Genomic DNA, 12,943 nt, shown 5'->3' with positions numbered 1-12,943 from the left:
CAGTGATAAACTAGTCTAAATTCTAACAGGTTTTTTTTTTACCTTAATATATTCCCTGCAATAGGATAAACCATGCATTTCTGCGTGTCCTCCAAACCCCCCATCACCTGCTGAAGAGTCACTCTCCTCATTTTCTGGTTTCAGAGGGAATTAAGAACAGCAGAGCCATAGGTTTCTGCTGGAAGAATGGCCATGACTCTCTGGAGTTGTGTGTGCCTATGGACACACACAGGTCAGCATAGAACCTGGCGGGAACGAATGTGCTTGGGTGCCTCCTCAGCACCTGTCTTGCTGCAGGAGGCACCCAACGGAGGGGAGGAACCTACAGTGCTGACAAGGACTGTTAAAAGGGGACAAAAGTGTAGTTTTGGGCAATATTGTTGCACAGAACAAGTTGGCATTACCTTTTTTTTTTTTTTTTTATTCTTCAAAAAAAATTGCTTTAATGTTACTTTAAGCTATACATTCATGGTCAACAAGTACTTTGCATTAAATATAAAAACAAACTGAACAATCAACATCTAGTTTGCAGTGGCAGATCTTACATCTGCATTTTTTTACACACTTGCACTTTTTTGGACAATGTTTTGCTGGTGGCTGGACAACAGCTACTTGGACAGGGAGTGAGAGGGAATGACCTTCATGGGGACAAAGACTACAGTAACATCCTGATAATTGTACTATAAAATGTATTTAAAAAAATGCGTGTTCCCTTGGCAGAAAAAAATACTGATATAGAGCATTTTTGTACACAGTTTAGTTGAGTTTAAGAGAGTTTTTAGGGTTTTTTTTTCTGCCAGAAAGCTCCATTCAAAAACGCAAACCAGAAGGGTTTTTTCCTGCCTCCAAATGTTGAGCATAAAATATGCCTCTGATCGTCCTAACATGCATGGACACAGGAAAACAGGAGCTGCTTCTACATGCAAAACACAAAACTGGAGAAGCAGTGATTTTTAAGCCAGTGTGCATGTAGCCGGATCCTCAGTCATTGCTCTAATTGCAAGGATCACGCTGTTATTGCCATGCTTTATACTCATTGCTGCCTATAATAACTCCCCACCAGCTGCTTAAATCTCTTCTGCTCTCTGCATCTGTTTTTCAGTACCAATGGTATATTTCTGATGTGTGTTAGGTTGCCTGTTGTGGGCAACATGTCAGACCTTAACACAGAAGACACAGCCCTGAGGGTCACTCCAGCTTATTGCATGTTATAGAATTGAGGATTGAGCTCTGCATTTTGCACTTTCCAGCTGTGTGCACTGTGTCAGCTATCAACAGAGCACGCTCCAGTTCAGTGCATGTTACAGCCTCTGGTGCAATCAAGTGTTTTATGTCTGTCAGTGTATGGGGGCCTCTACATGTGACAATAAATCCTGTTGTATGTCTTTGGACAACTGTGTTCTGTGTTAAAGATTTGTAACTGTTTTCTCAGAGCCTTTGCTGTGTTCTGTCTCTGTATACCCTTTCCTTCTGATTGAGATTAACATATCTTTATATAGAACTCTCTGCTTTGTCACTTTTCAGTTGCCTGTGCATCGTTTTCAATGTTTTACACAGTCCTGTCTTGTTTTAGAGCTGTGGCACAGCCATGATCCGGTTCATATATATGCAAATTGGAAGCGTTTTGAACTGCATCTGGTTCACACGTGAACCAAAATCCTTTTCTATGGAGCCAGTTCACATACGTGCGAGCCAGCCGCAGTGCGATTTTAAGAATCCAGTATGATTTCCAGCCTGGTTCAGGTGCGATTTCCAATGTCATACGCTTTAACAATTTGCATTGTAATCGCACCTGAACCGCTGAAAAAAACCATACCGGGCTGTTTTATGAATCACACTTCAAACCAGCGCCACACATCTGTGAACCCAGGCTTAGTGTGACCTAGTCTCGCTTATTCATTTGAAATGATTAGCAGTTGCAGCAAAGGGAGCTTTGTGATGGGTTTAGCCACTGGGCATTCTTTTCTTTGTAAATTCCCACAAATTCTCCTGGGGCACTCTGTACTGGTCTTCCACTAGAGGCAGTCTTGAACGCACACACTTTTTTCCCTTTCCCAGCCTTCATTTTGGAAAAGTTGTTTCCTGCTTCTACCTTTGTTTGGTCTGCTTGTGGGTGGTCCAGTCTCTGGATTTTTCTCCACTGTCTATCTTCAGTGTTTTAGTCCTTTGCAGCCAATTGCAATCCACACCAGCTCTTCCTGCCTGGATTTCTAAGTTTGCATTGCCTGCCTCACTTGAGTCTTTTGGGTTCCCCTGTCTGATGTACCATATCTCTTAAAAAAAAAAAAAAAAAAAAAAATTATTTCAGGGAGCAGATCTCTGGCATCCTTAGAAGGATCCAATGCCTGTATTCGTGCTTCTGGGACATTTTATTTCCATAAGATTGTCCTCATACCAGCTTCTATAGCTACACAGTCTATGCCTGAGACCTGCACTGTCCAGTAGGCCAGCCTTTCTCAACCAGGGTGCCTTGAGGCTTCTTCTGGAGTGCCTTGGCAAAATGTCTAAAAGTTGCACAAAACATGTATACAAGCCAGCGGGTGGAAGAAGCTTGCCTTTTCGTTACACAAAGCCACAGGTTTTCATTGTGCACCATTACGACCTTCTAGCCACCGTCGTCCTGAAAACCAATGACATCATCAATTGGTAAAGAGGATGTCAATTGCCTGCACAGCATCCTAGTTTGACCCTCCCCTGCCTCTTGACATCAGTGCTGGGGTCACATTAGCTCAGCGATGGAGAAAAGCTGAGAGAAACACTGTGATACTAGTCAGAACCAGTGTGCAAACATTTATTTGATTTGAAAGAATAAATCACATCTAGCATTGGGTGTCCATGTGTGGATGTTGCTGCATTATATAAAACTATTAGAATGGTTTTTTAAATTTTAGAAAGGGGTGCCTCAAGATTGTCTATAATTTTAAAGGGTGCCTCGGGACTGTCTTTAATTTTAAAGGGTGCTTTGACTGAAAAAAGGTTGAGAAACATTGCAAATGCAATAGGCCTCCTGTGACTTATGTCAGTCCTTGTAACCTTATCTAGCAGAATGTCAACCAACGTTCTAGTGCCATCTAGGGTAGATTCTAGTTTCTACGGTTGTCTCTGGCTAGTAAACTGTGCTATTCTTTCAGCCACTGGGCTGAACGGAAAAAACGGATAGAATCTTGCATCCACACAAGCTACGTGAAGTAGACAGAAAGTTAAAAAAAAAAAAAAAAAAAACTTCCATGTGGACACAGCAATAAAGATTTGACAGGGGTTTTAATGTGGACACAGCAATAAAAGACTGCTGGTTCCAGTCTTCCCACTATCCAAAAAAGGCTGGAGCTTAGGATGTTGTTATTAATGTGTAAAGAAACTCTGTTATCACAAGTCCTGGAAATCTTTACTAGAACTACATAATAATGAACTGCCATACACTACCAACTCTGAAAAGCGTGCCAGGTGTGATACTTGGTATAATGTATGTAGAACCTCTTTTGTATGTGATGCAAAAGAAAAAGTTCTTACAATTTTTTTTTATTTTTATTTTTCTGTGGTCCTGCATTCATGGGGATGTTCCCACATTCCTGGGGGTTGTTTGCGTACCAATGCTCTAAGACGTGAATGTCAATAAATGGTGCTATAAGGTCTGGTACTAACTTTTCTTTGGTGCTGATTCTGATATAACAATTCATGCTGATAGAGAAAGATAATAAATTATACATCTGGAAGCAATTATATTTCCAAAGCCGATTTTTCAATACAAAGTGAAAACTCCCTATGTTGCCACAATTGTAAACAAGCCCAAGTTAGTTTTTAATTTAATATTGTGTTAAATATTTATGACCGTATTGAATGATGTTACCAAATGCAGGAGAGGTTTGTCACTTAAGGCCTCCATAGATGGCTCAAATTTCCACAGATTCCTGCTGAATCAGCTGAAGTTCCAGCTGTGGGTAGCAAGTACCAAACAGCTCCACATAAATCAATTTAAAAGTTGACTGAGTCGGGTGAAAATTTATCGGCCAAACACTGCCTGCAACCTATTAGATGCAGTCGCTGTTCTGTAGCGCCAGTGTATTCAGTCTGCTATAGCCCCAATTTATGAAGGTCTTTAATGAGAGATCTCTCCTGCATTGTAATGTCTTTCAGTACTGCCGTAAATATTTAACACAGATATTAAAATTAATGTTTGTTTTCGGTGTTGCACCCAACAAATTCTCATTTTGTTTATTGTCATTTTTATACCAAATATTCATTAAAAATTCACTAAGCACTATCAATGTTTATTACATTGCAAAATTGTTAGAATGGGGAGTACCAAAATAGAATTGCAAAATATTATTAAATCTTTAGGGTCTCCAGAAAATATGGTAACTACACTTTTTCAGGCTGCACATCCTTCTATATTTGCATACACAGAGCTTAAGATGTCAATAAACACAAACATTTTTAGGGGTCATTGAAATGAATAGCTCTTGCTGTGTCCTCATTGTTTTTGTGAATTACTATAGTCTAATTTAAGTTGTTCAAATGAGTTTACATTTAGTTAAAGTGTATCTCTAACTAAAACCTGTTTGTTTTAGGTAGACTAGGGATAAAACCCCTTTCAGTTTTCTACTTTGCTAAGTGTATACTCATCGGGAGCTTCACCTTCACCTCCTGTTAAAGAGAGAAAACAGGGAGCGAAAGGAAATACCCTCAAACATTTGTCACTGGAACAGGTGTCCTCATAGGAAGAGTTCCCCTTATATTAAAGGACGATCCTAACATTTTCTATTTCCCACCACTTTTTGACAGGGTTTCTAACACTTCCACATTCTATCCATATCTTTAAAAAAATATTTAAAAAAATGTTAGAGATGCATTTTATTGTGCTTTTTTAAGTTGTTTACCACAATATACACATTTTGTAAAAATTATTCAACAGATTTAAAACTACATGTCCTGGGAGGAAACTGTCTTTTAAAATAGTTTTTTTTATATGTTAATCCAATGCATTTCCTTGTATGATTATCTATATTTTGACAAATTTCATTTCTTCTCTGTCTCAAAAGTGGCACCATACAGTATGTGATCCTGACCTACATGAAACATCTTGGCGTAAAAGTGAAGGAACCTAGGATACTTGAACAGAGGAGGGGCCGTATTGGTTTCTTACCAAAAATTAAGGTATCAATCTGTTTAGAGGAAATTACTTACTGGTTAGTCTTTATATCTTAACTTAAATTGTATTACCTGTTATAAACAACTTGGAGTGCTGATCTAAGTGCTGATTGTACTGTTCAGATGAGCCACTGTTTGCAAGGGTGCTGGCGCATAAGTACTTATTTAGAAAGGGAGCATGGCCTTGGGAGAAGCTGAGGCTTAGCCTGCTCTTACATTATACACACATTGAACTGTCTGTATGCAGCGCTTTCTATACCGACTTGTTACCTGTGTTTTGTTTAGTATTAAGAGCAGCTGGGAAACAAATACTAAATATATCTGATTATGAAATGAGCCCATTAGGTCTGCCATGGCAGCAGACAGCTGCAAATACTTACTTTTACATTGTTGTAAATCTCTCCTACTTGAAACATCCAATTTTGAAAACATGTAAAAAGAATGCCTAAAACAGACTACTATTGTCATTTTATACCGCAAGCTAATAGATTAGAGTTTGCTTGGGTGAGCTGTGCTGAAGAAGCTCATTGCATTCCATATATACAGTGCATCCAGAAAGTATTATCTTTTGCCACATTTTGTTATTTTACAGCCTTATTCCAAAATGTATTGAATTCATTTTTTTCCTCAACATTCTACAAACAATACCCCATAATGACAATGTGAAAGAAGTTAGTTTTGAAATCTTTGCAATTTATTAAAAATGAAAAAACTACATGTACACAAATATTCACAGCCTTTGCCATGACACTCACAGTTGAGCTCTGGTGCATCCTGTTCCCATTGATCATCCTTGTGATGTTTCCACAACTTGATTGGATTCCACCTGTGGGAAATTCAGTTGATTGGACATGATTAGGAAAGGCATAAACCTGTCTATATAAGGTCCCACAGTTAACAGTGCATGTCAGAGCACAAACCAAGCCATGAAGTTCAAGGAATTGTCCGTAGACCCCCGAGACAGGATTGTATCAAGGCACAGATCTGGGGAAGGGCATAGAAAAATTTCTGCAGCATTGAAGGTCCCAATGAGCACAGTGGCCTCCATCATCCATAAATGGAAGAAGTTTGGAACCACCAGGAATCTTCCTAGAGCGGGCCGCCAGGCCAAAATGAGCGATTGAGGGAGAAGGGCCTTAGCCAGGGAGGTAACCAAGCATCCGATGGTTACTCTGAAAGAGCTCTAGCATTTCTCCGTGGAGAGAGGAGAAACTTCCAGAAGAACAACCATCTCTGCAGCCCATCTCTACAGCACTCCACCAATCAGGCCTGTAAGGTAGAGTGGCCAGATGGAAGCCACTCCTCAGAAAAAGGCAAATGGCAGCCCGCCTGGAGTTTGCCAAAAGGCAACTGAGGGACTCTCAGACCATGAGAAACAAAACTCTCTGGTCTGATGAAACAAAGATTGAACTCTTTGGCCTGAATGCCAAGCGTCATGTCTGGAGGAAACTGGGCGTCGCTCACCACCCGGCCAATACCATCCTTACAGTGAAGCATGGTGGTGGCAGCATCAAGCTGTGGGGATATTTTTTAGCAGCAGGAACTGGGAGACTAGTCAGGGTTGAAGACACAATGAATGCAGCAATGTACAGAGACATCCTTGATAAAAACCTGTTCCAGAGTGCTCTGGAACTTAGACTTGGGTGACGGTTCAACTTTTAACAGGACAACGACCTTGAGTGCAAAGCCCACATAAAGGAGTGGCTACGGGCCAACTCTGTGAGTGTCTTGGAGCGGCCAAGCCAGAGCCCAGACTTTAACCCGATTTGAACATCTTTGGAGAGATCTGAAAATGGCTGTGCACCGATGCTTCCCATCCAACCTGATGGAGCTTGAGAGATACTGCAAAGAAGAATGGGAGAAATTTCCCAAAAATAGGTGTGCCAAGCTTGTAGCATCATACTCGAAACGACTTGAGGCTGTAATTGGTGCTAAAGGTGCTTCAACAAAGTGTTGAGCAATGGTTGTGGATACTTATGTACATGTGGTTTTTTTTTTTTTTAATAAATTGCAGAGATTTCAAAACGAACATCTTTCACGTTGTCATTATGGGGTATTGTTTGTAGAATGTTGAGGAAAAAATTAATATAATCCATTTTGGAATAAGGCTGTAACATAAAATGTGGCAGAAGTTAAGCATTGTGAATACTTTCTGGATGCACTGTGTGTGTGTGTGTGTGTGTGTGTATGTGTGTGTATATATATATATATATATATATATATATATCACACTATATTGCTAAAAGTATTGGGACGCCTGCCTTTACACGCACATGAACTTTAATGGCATCTCAGTCTTAGTCCGTAGGATTCAATCTTGAGTTGGCCCAGCCTTTGCAGCTGTAAAAGCTTCAACTCCTCTGGGAAGGTTGTCCACAAGGTTTAGGAGTGTGTCTATAGAAATGTTTGACCATTCTTCCAGAAGCGCATTTGTAAGGGCAGGCACTGATGTTGGACGAGAAGGCCTGGCTCGCAGCCTCCTCTCTAATTCATCCCAAACGTGTTTTATTGGGTTGAGGTCAGGACTCTGCACAGGTCAGTCAAGTTCCTCCACCCCAAACTTGCTCATCCATGTCTTTATGGACCTTTCTTTGTGCACTGGTGCGCAGTCATGCTGGAACAGGAAGGGGCCATCCCCACACTGTTCCCAGAACTGTTCTAGCAACCGCCAAACCCAGACATGTCCACCAGATTGCCAGACAGAGAAGCATGATATGTCACTCCAGAGAACACGTATCCACTGCTTCAGAGTCCAGTTGTGTTATGCTTTACACCACTGCATCCGACACTTTGCATTGCACTTGGTGATGTAAGGCTTGGATGCAGCTGCTTGGCCATGGAAACCCATTCCATAAACCTCTGTACGCACTGTTGTGCTAATCTAAAGGCTAATCTGAAGTTTGGAGGTCTTTAGCTATTGAGTCTACAGACTGTTGGTGACTTCTGCGCACTGTGCTCTTCAGCATGCGCTGACTCTGCTCTGTCATTTTATGTGGCCTAGTTGCTGTTGTTCCCAGTTGCTTTCACTAACCGTTGACCGTGGAAAATTTAGTAGCAAGGAAATTTAAGGGATGGACTTATTGCACAGGTGACAACCTATCACGGTACCATGCTTGAATTCACTGAGCTCCTGTGAGCGACCCATTCTTTACACGTTTGTAGAAGCAGTCTTCATTCTTAGGTGCTTGATTGACGGCCTGTGGCCATGGAAGTGATTGGAACACCTGAATCCAATGATTTGGAGGGGTGTCCCAATGCTTTTGGCAATATAGTGTATATGACCACCTGTTGGTAAGAAAATAACCCCCGTTGCTGCCAAAACAGCCCTGACCCATCATGAACTCCACTAGATCTCTGAAGGTATGCTGTGGTATCTGGCACCAAGTCATCAGTAGCAGATCCTTTAAGTCCTGTAAGTTGCAAGATGGGGCTTCCATGGATTGGACTTGTTTCTCCAGCATATCCCACAGATGCTTGATTGGATTGAGATCTCGAGAATCTGGAGGCTAAGTCAGAACTTCAAATTGGTCGTTCTGTTCCTCACGCCATTTTTGAACTAATTTTACAGGCTGCATTAACCTGTCAAAATAGGCCACTGCCATCGGGCATTACTGTTTCCATGAAGGCATCTACTTGGTCAGCAGCAATGTTTAGGTTAGTGTTATGTGTCAAGTAACATCTGCGTAAATGGCAGAACCCAAGGTTTCCTAGCAGAACATTGCCCAGAGCATCATGCTGCCTCCATCAACTTGCCTTCTTCCCATACTGCATCCTGGTGTCCAGGTAAACAACGCAGACACACCCAGCCATCCACTTGCTGTAAAAGAAAACCTGATTTATTATACCAAGCTACCTTCTGCTATTGTTCAGTGGTCCAATTCTGATGCTAACGTGTCCATTGTAAGCACTTTTGGCTGTGGATACGGGTCAGCATGGGCGTCCTGACTGGTCTGCAACTATGCAGTCCCATACACAACAAACTGCAATGCCTGTGTTTTATGGTTTCAGCATCAGCTTCATGGACAACAGATTTACTTGCTGCTGAATATATCCCACAACTTTCAGATGCCATTGTAACAAGTTAACCAATGTTATTCCCTTAACCTATCAGTGGTCATAAAGTTATGACTGTTCGGTGTACATTTCACTCTAACACAGCCACAACAAAACTTGTCATAATTTTGCTATTCACATGACATTCAAGAGTAGACCTTTTCCTGGCCTTGGAAATCCATTCTGTAAAAAACTGCATAAATAGAAGAGTTGTTTGGTGATCTAAGCATAAAGCAATGACCAGTCTCTTTGCTCACAGTGCACATACCATATACAGTATGATCGGAGGTGTGACCATCAGACTTGTATGAGATTGTTGGACATTCCTATTCCAGAATTATCGGCATTAGTACCGAACCCCCTGCCTTCCGCTTTGGGACTATGACAACCTCCATATTTCTGGGAAGGCTTTCCACAAGATTTTTAATTTGTGCCAGTTCAGATAAAAATAATTTTTTTTAAGGTCAGATACTGATATAGCAGACTGAAGAGGTGCTGGAAGTATGTGTTTAAAACCTGGTAATTAAGCCCCCCCATCTCTACCAATTTTTAACCAACTGCCGTCCATCCTTGTACTTGCCATAAATCCTTTCTAGACCCTGTCCTACTAGTTTAAATCACGTTTACCAAAGGTATATTGTAATTTTCAGTTATTTCTGCAGCCAAATGTTGCATCCCCTGACATTATTAAATGTATTTTAACTTAAAATCTAAATAAAAGAAAAGATTAAGTGCACCTTTATTTTTTTTGCCCTTGTGAACTCTCGTAAATCATCTCAGTCTCCTGAACAGAAAATCAACCCTGTAGAAGTCTATGGGAGTACACTGCACAGGTGCAGCCAGCAGAGGGAGTCTTGCGGGTTGGTTGTAAACAATCCTCAAAGGCCACAAGCAAGGGATCTTGGTACAGACAAATCTGCGGAGAGGGAGGCTGGCGGTGTTTAGATTAAGGAATTGTGGCAAAAAGAATAAGAGCACTTATTCTTTAATATCTTTTGTTTCGGGGTGGTGCTGACAAAGCCCCGCAAGAGTAAATTCACATTACCAATAGATGAAATAAGAGTTATGCTTGGAGTGACCCTTTATAAAAGATCATTAAATACATTCTTACAACAAACATGTTAGACAACAGCTTCAAAGCCTTAGTCCAGTTAAAAAACAAAACTATGCGCTATAAGACTTTTCTTTTTGGTGTTAATCATTACACTGGAAGTAAAGTACACTTTTCTTTTTTTTTGCAATGAATGCCCCTTGTGTGCTCATTTAGCAGACTGGGTGAATACAGTGATCGTTTCATAGTGTTTTGATTATAGAATGATTGGTTTGCTTCTCAGAGAAATGGGCAACACAGAGTCTTTTGTTTCACGATTCATCTTGCTACACAATTTGAGTGCATTAACTTTCAGTGGTCAACTGCCATGTTCTGTGCAACTTTTTACTACCAGTGATTGTCTGCAAAAGGGTTGTACTGTATTTATTAACTCTAAGAAGGTACAAGAGAGTTTCTGGAAATATATGAATGACTGATCATGTTGTTTGAATGGTAAAATTTTGGTTGCCCCAGTTCCTTTAACTTGTCTTTAAAAAAATAAAAGAAGAGAAATTTGTGTTGCAGTAAATCTCTATAAAGCTCTGTTTACTTCAGGAAGTGTGACTGAGTGTGTGTACAAAAAAAGGTGCCTGCACCATTTTAAAAATTGCACCACACCAAACACATGGCACTACAGTACCATTAATTCTGGCGCATGCATAAACAAGATGTGTGATCCCTGTATGTCCTTGAGTTTGAGTGGTTATACCGGGGCCATGGCTGCAGCCATGACCCCAATATCAGACTTTTCAAACGTTGATGCTGAAGAAAGTAAGCTAATTAGCCATTGGACCACTTTTACAGATGAGGGGGGCGGTCCCTCTGTATGTCCAAAATAGTCTGAAATGATGTACCGATTTGCAAGATGAGTTTGCACTCCCCAGACACCAGTTTTATAGATATCACCAGTTGAGACAGGCTTTGAAGGATCAGGGTCGCTATTATAAAGGGCATGATTTCTTGTATATATTCTAATCTTTTGTTGGTTACTTAAGATGAGTTGAAGTTGCCTTACAGGAGCAAATGAGAACAAGATCTGAGAGACTGTAGGGCTTAGGTATGGTAGATGTCTTTTTTTTTTTTTTTTTAACTGTTTATTTCATACATATACAAACAACATTAAAACATTCCATCTTCCAAAATATACTTTTTTCTTTTCTCCCCTAAATGAATAAATACATTCTATAACCCTTCCATCTCCCACCCATCCCTCCCCCCCATCCCCCCCATCATTGTCTTATCTTTCTCTATCTGTAACCATTTCTCCATAACTTGTTATTCCGACCAATCTCATCGTGATTTCTTAGGCTACCTCCTTTACTTTAATTAGTTCTGTATATGATTCTGCGGTTTTAAAATGTAACCAAACACTCCATATTCTTTTAATTATTCCCAACTTATTCTCTTCTAAACTTCTCAGTTCTTCCATTCTGAAAATGCCTTCCACTCTATCCAATCCACCACCCTCGGAACCTCTGCCACTAACCAAAATTTTGGTATCAAACCCTTTGCTGCACTGAATAAATGGTACAATACTTTATTCCTATTTACTTCCGCCATGGGCTCAGAATAGTAGAATAAGCATTTCAGTGGGTCCCCTTGAATATCTACCCCACATATTTCCTTGATATAATACGCTATTTCCCTCCAATAAACCTGTATCCTCGGGCAACTCCACCAGATGTGCTCCATATTGCCCTATTCTCCACATCCTCTCCAGCACCATGGGGAGCTTTCCCCTTGCTGCTTATGGGTTATACTGGGTGTTAAATACCATCTTGCCAAGCATTTGTAGTTCTTCTCTACTGTGCGCATGTTTATTACCTTGTGTGTTAGGTTAAAAATACCTTCCCTTTGCTGAGGGTTGATTTTTATTCCTAGTTCCCTTTCCCATTTACTTAAATATCCAGGGGGCTCTACATCATCTAAGCCCACAAGGATTTTATATATCCTAGAGGTGATGTGTTTTGGGCTTAATTCAACATTCATTAGTTTTTCAAACGGGTTAATTTCTCCTACATCCCTAAATGGTTGTGGTAAATTTGCAGCGAAATAAGACAACTGGTTATACTTCCATTCATCTATTCTAACAAACAAATCTTTATTCTTTTTTAAATTCTGAAACGTGCATAATCTCCCCACTTTTATAATATCTTTCAAGCATGCGTTTTTATCCTTTATCCATCTTCCACTTATTTTAACATTTCCTGGTACAAAAAAATCTGTTCCCACTAGTGGTATCAATAGTGAATTAAATTCCCATTTTTCCTTATTGTGTAATCTGTCCCCTGTATCCAACACTATCCTAGTCAATTTACTTGTTTCTACATCTAATGTACGAAACCCGTGAGGTATCCATATCATTTTATCTAATTGTGATTTACTTAATTCCCCTTCTATCTTTACCCAACTTTTCCCTTGTGAATTAAAAAACCAATCTATCACCCGTTCCAATATTACAGATGTATAATACTTCTTTATATTCGGTAACCCCAGTCCTCCATTTGCTTTTACTCTGCATAACACTTTAGAACTAATCCTTCTTATTTGCCCATTTGAACTTGGTAATCATCTTTCTAATTATTACAAAAAAAGTTCCCGGTAAAGATATTGGGAGCATCTGAAACTTATACAGAATTTTTGGGAGTATCA

General features: G+C 40.2%; 1 protein-coding gene across 2 annotated transcripts in view; it reads left to right on the top strand.

Moving 5' to 3' along the window:
- ARHGEF12 (Rho guanine nucleotide exchange factor 12) overlaps nt 1-12,943 on the top strand; it is a 266,310-nt gene that overhangs the window by 149,499 nt on the left and 103,868 nt on the right. For both annotated transcript variants that reach the window (XM_089678557.1, XM_089678556.1), the window contains one exon: nt 5,040-5,154. In XM_089678557.1, the coding sequence (XP_089534683.1) occupies nt 5,040-5,154 (115 nt within the window). The remainder of the gene's footprint in view (nt 1-5,039; nt 5,155-12,943) is intronic.

This window comes from Staurois parvus, unplaced genomic scaffold (genome assembly GCF_062004578.1).
Source record: "Staurois parvus isolate SC_StPar_1 unplaced genomic scaffold, SC_StPar_1.0 ptg000207l, whole genome shotgun sequence".
NCBI lineage: Eukaryota > Metazoa > Chordata > Amphibia > Anura > Ranidae > Staurois > Staurois parvus.
The sequence above is the reverse complement of the archived record's forward strand: the minus strand, read 5'-3'. Positions and strand labels throughout refer to the sequence as shown.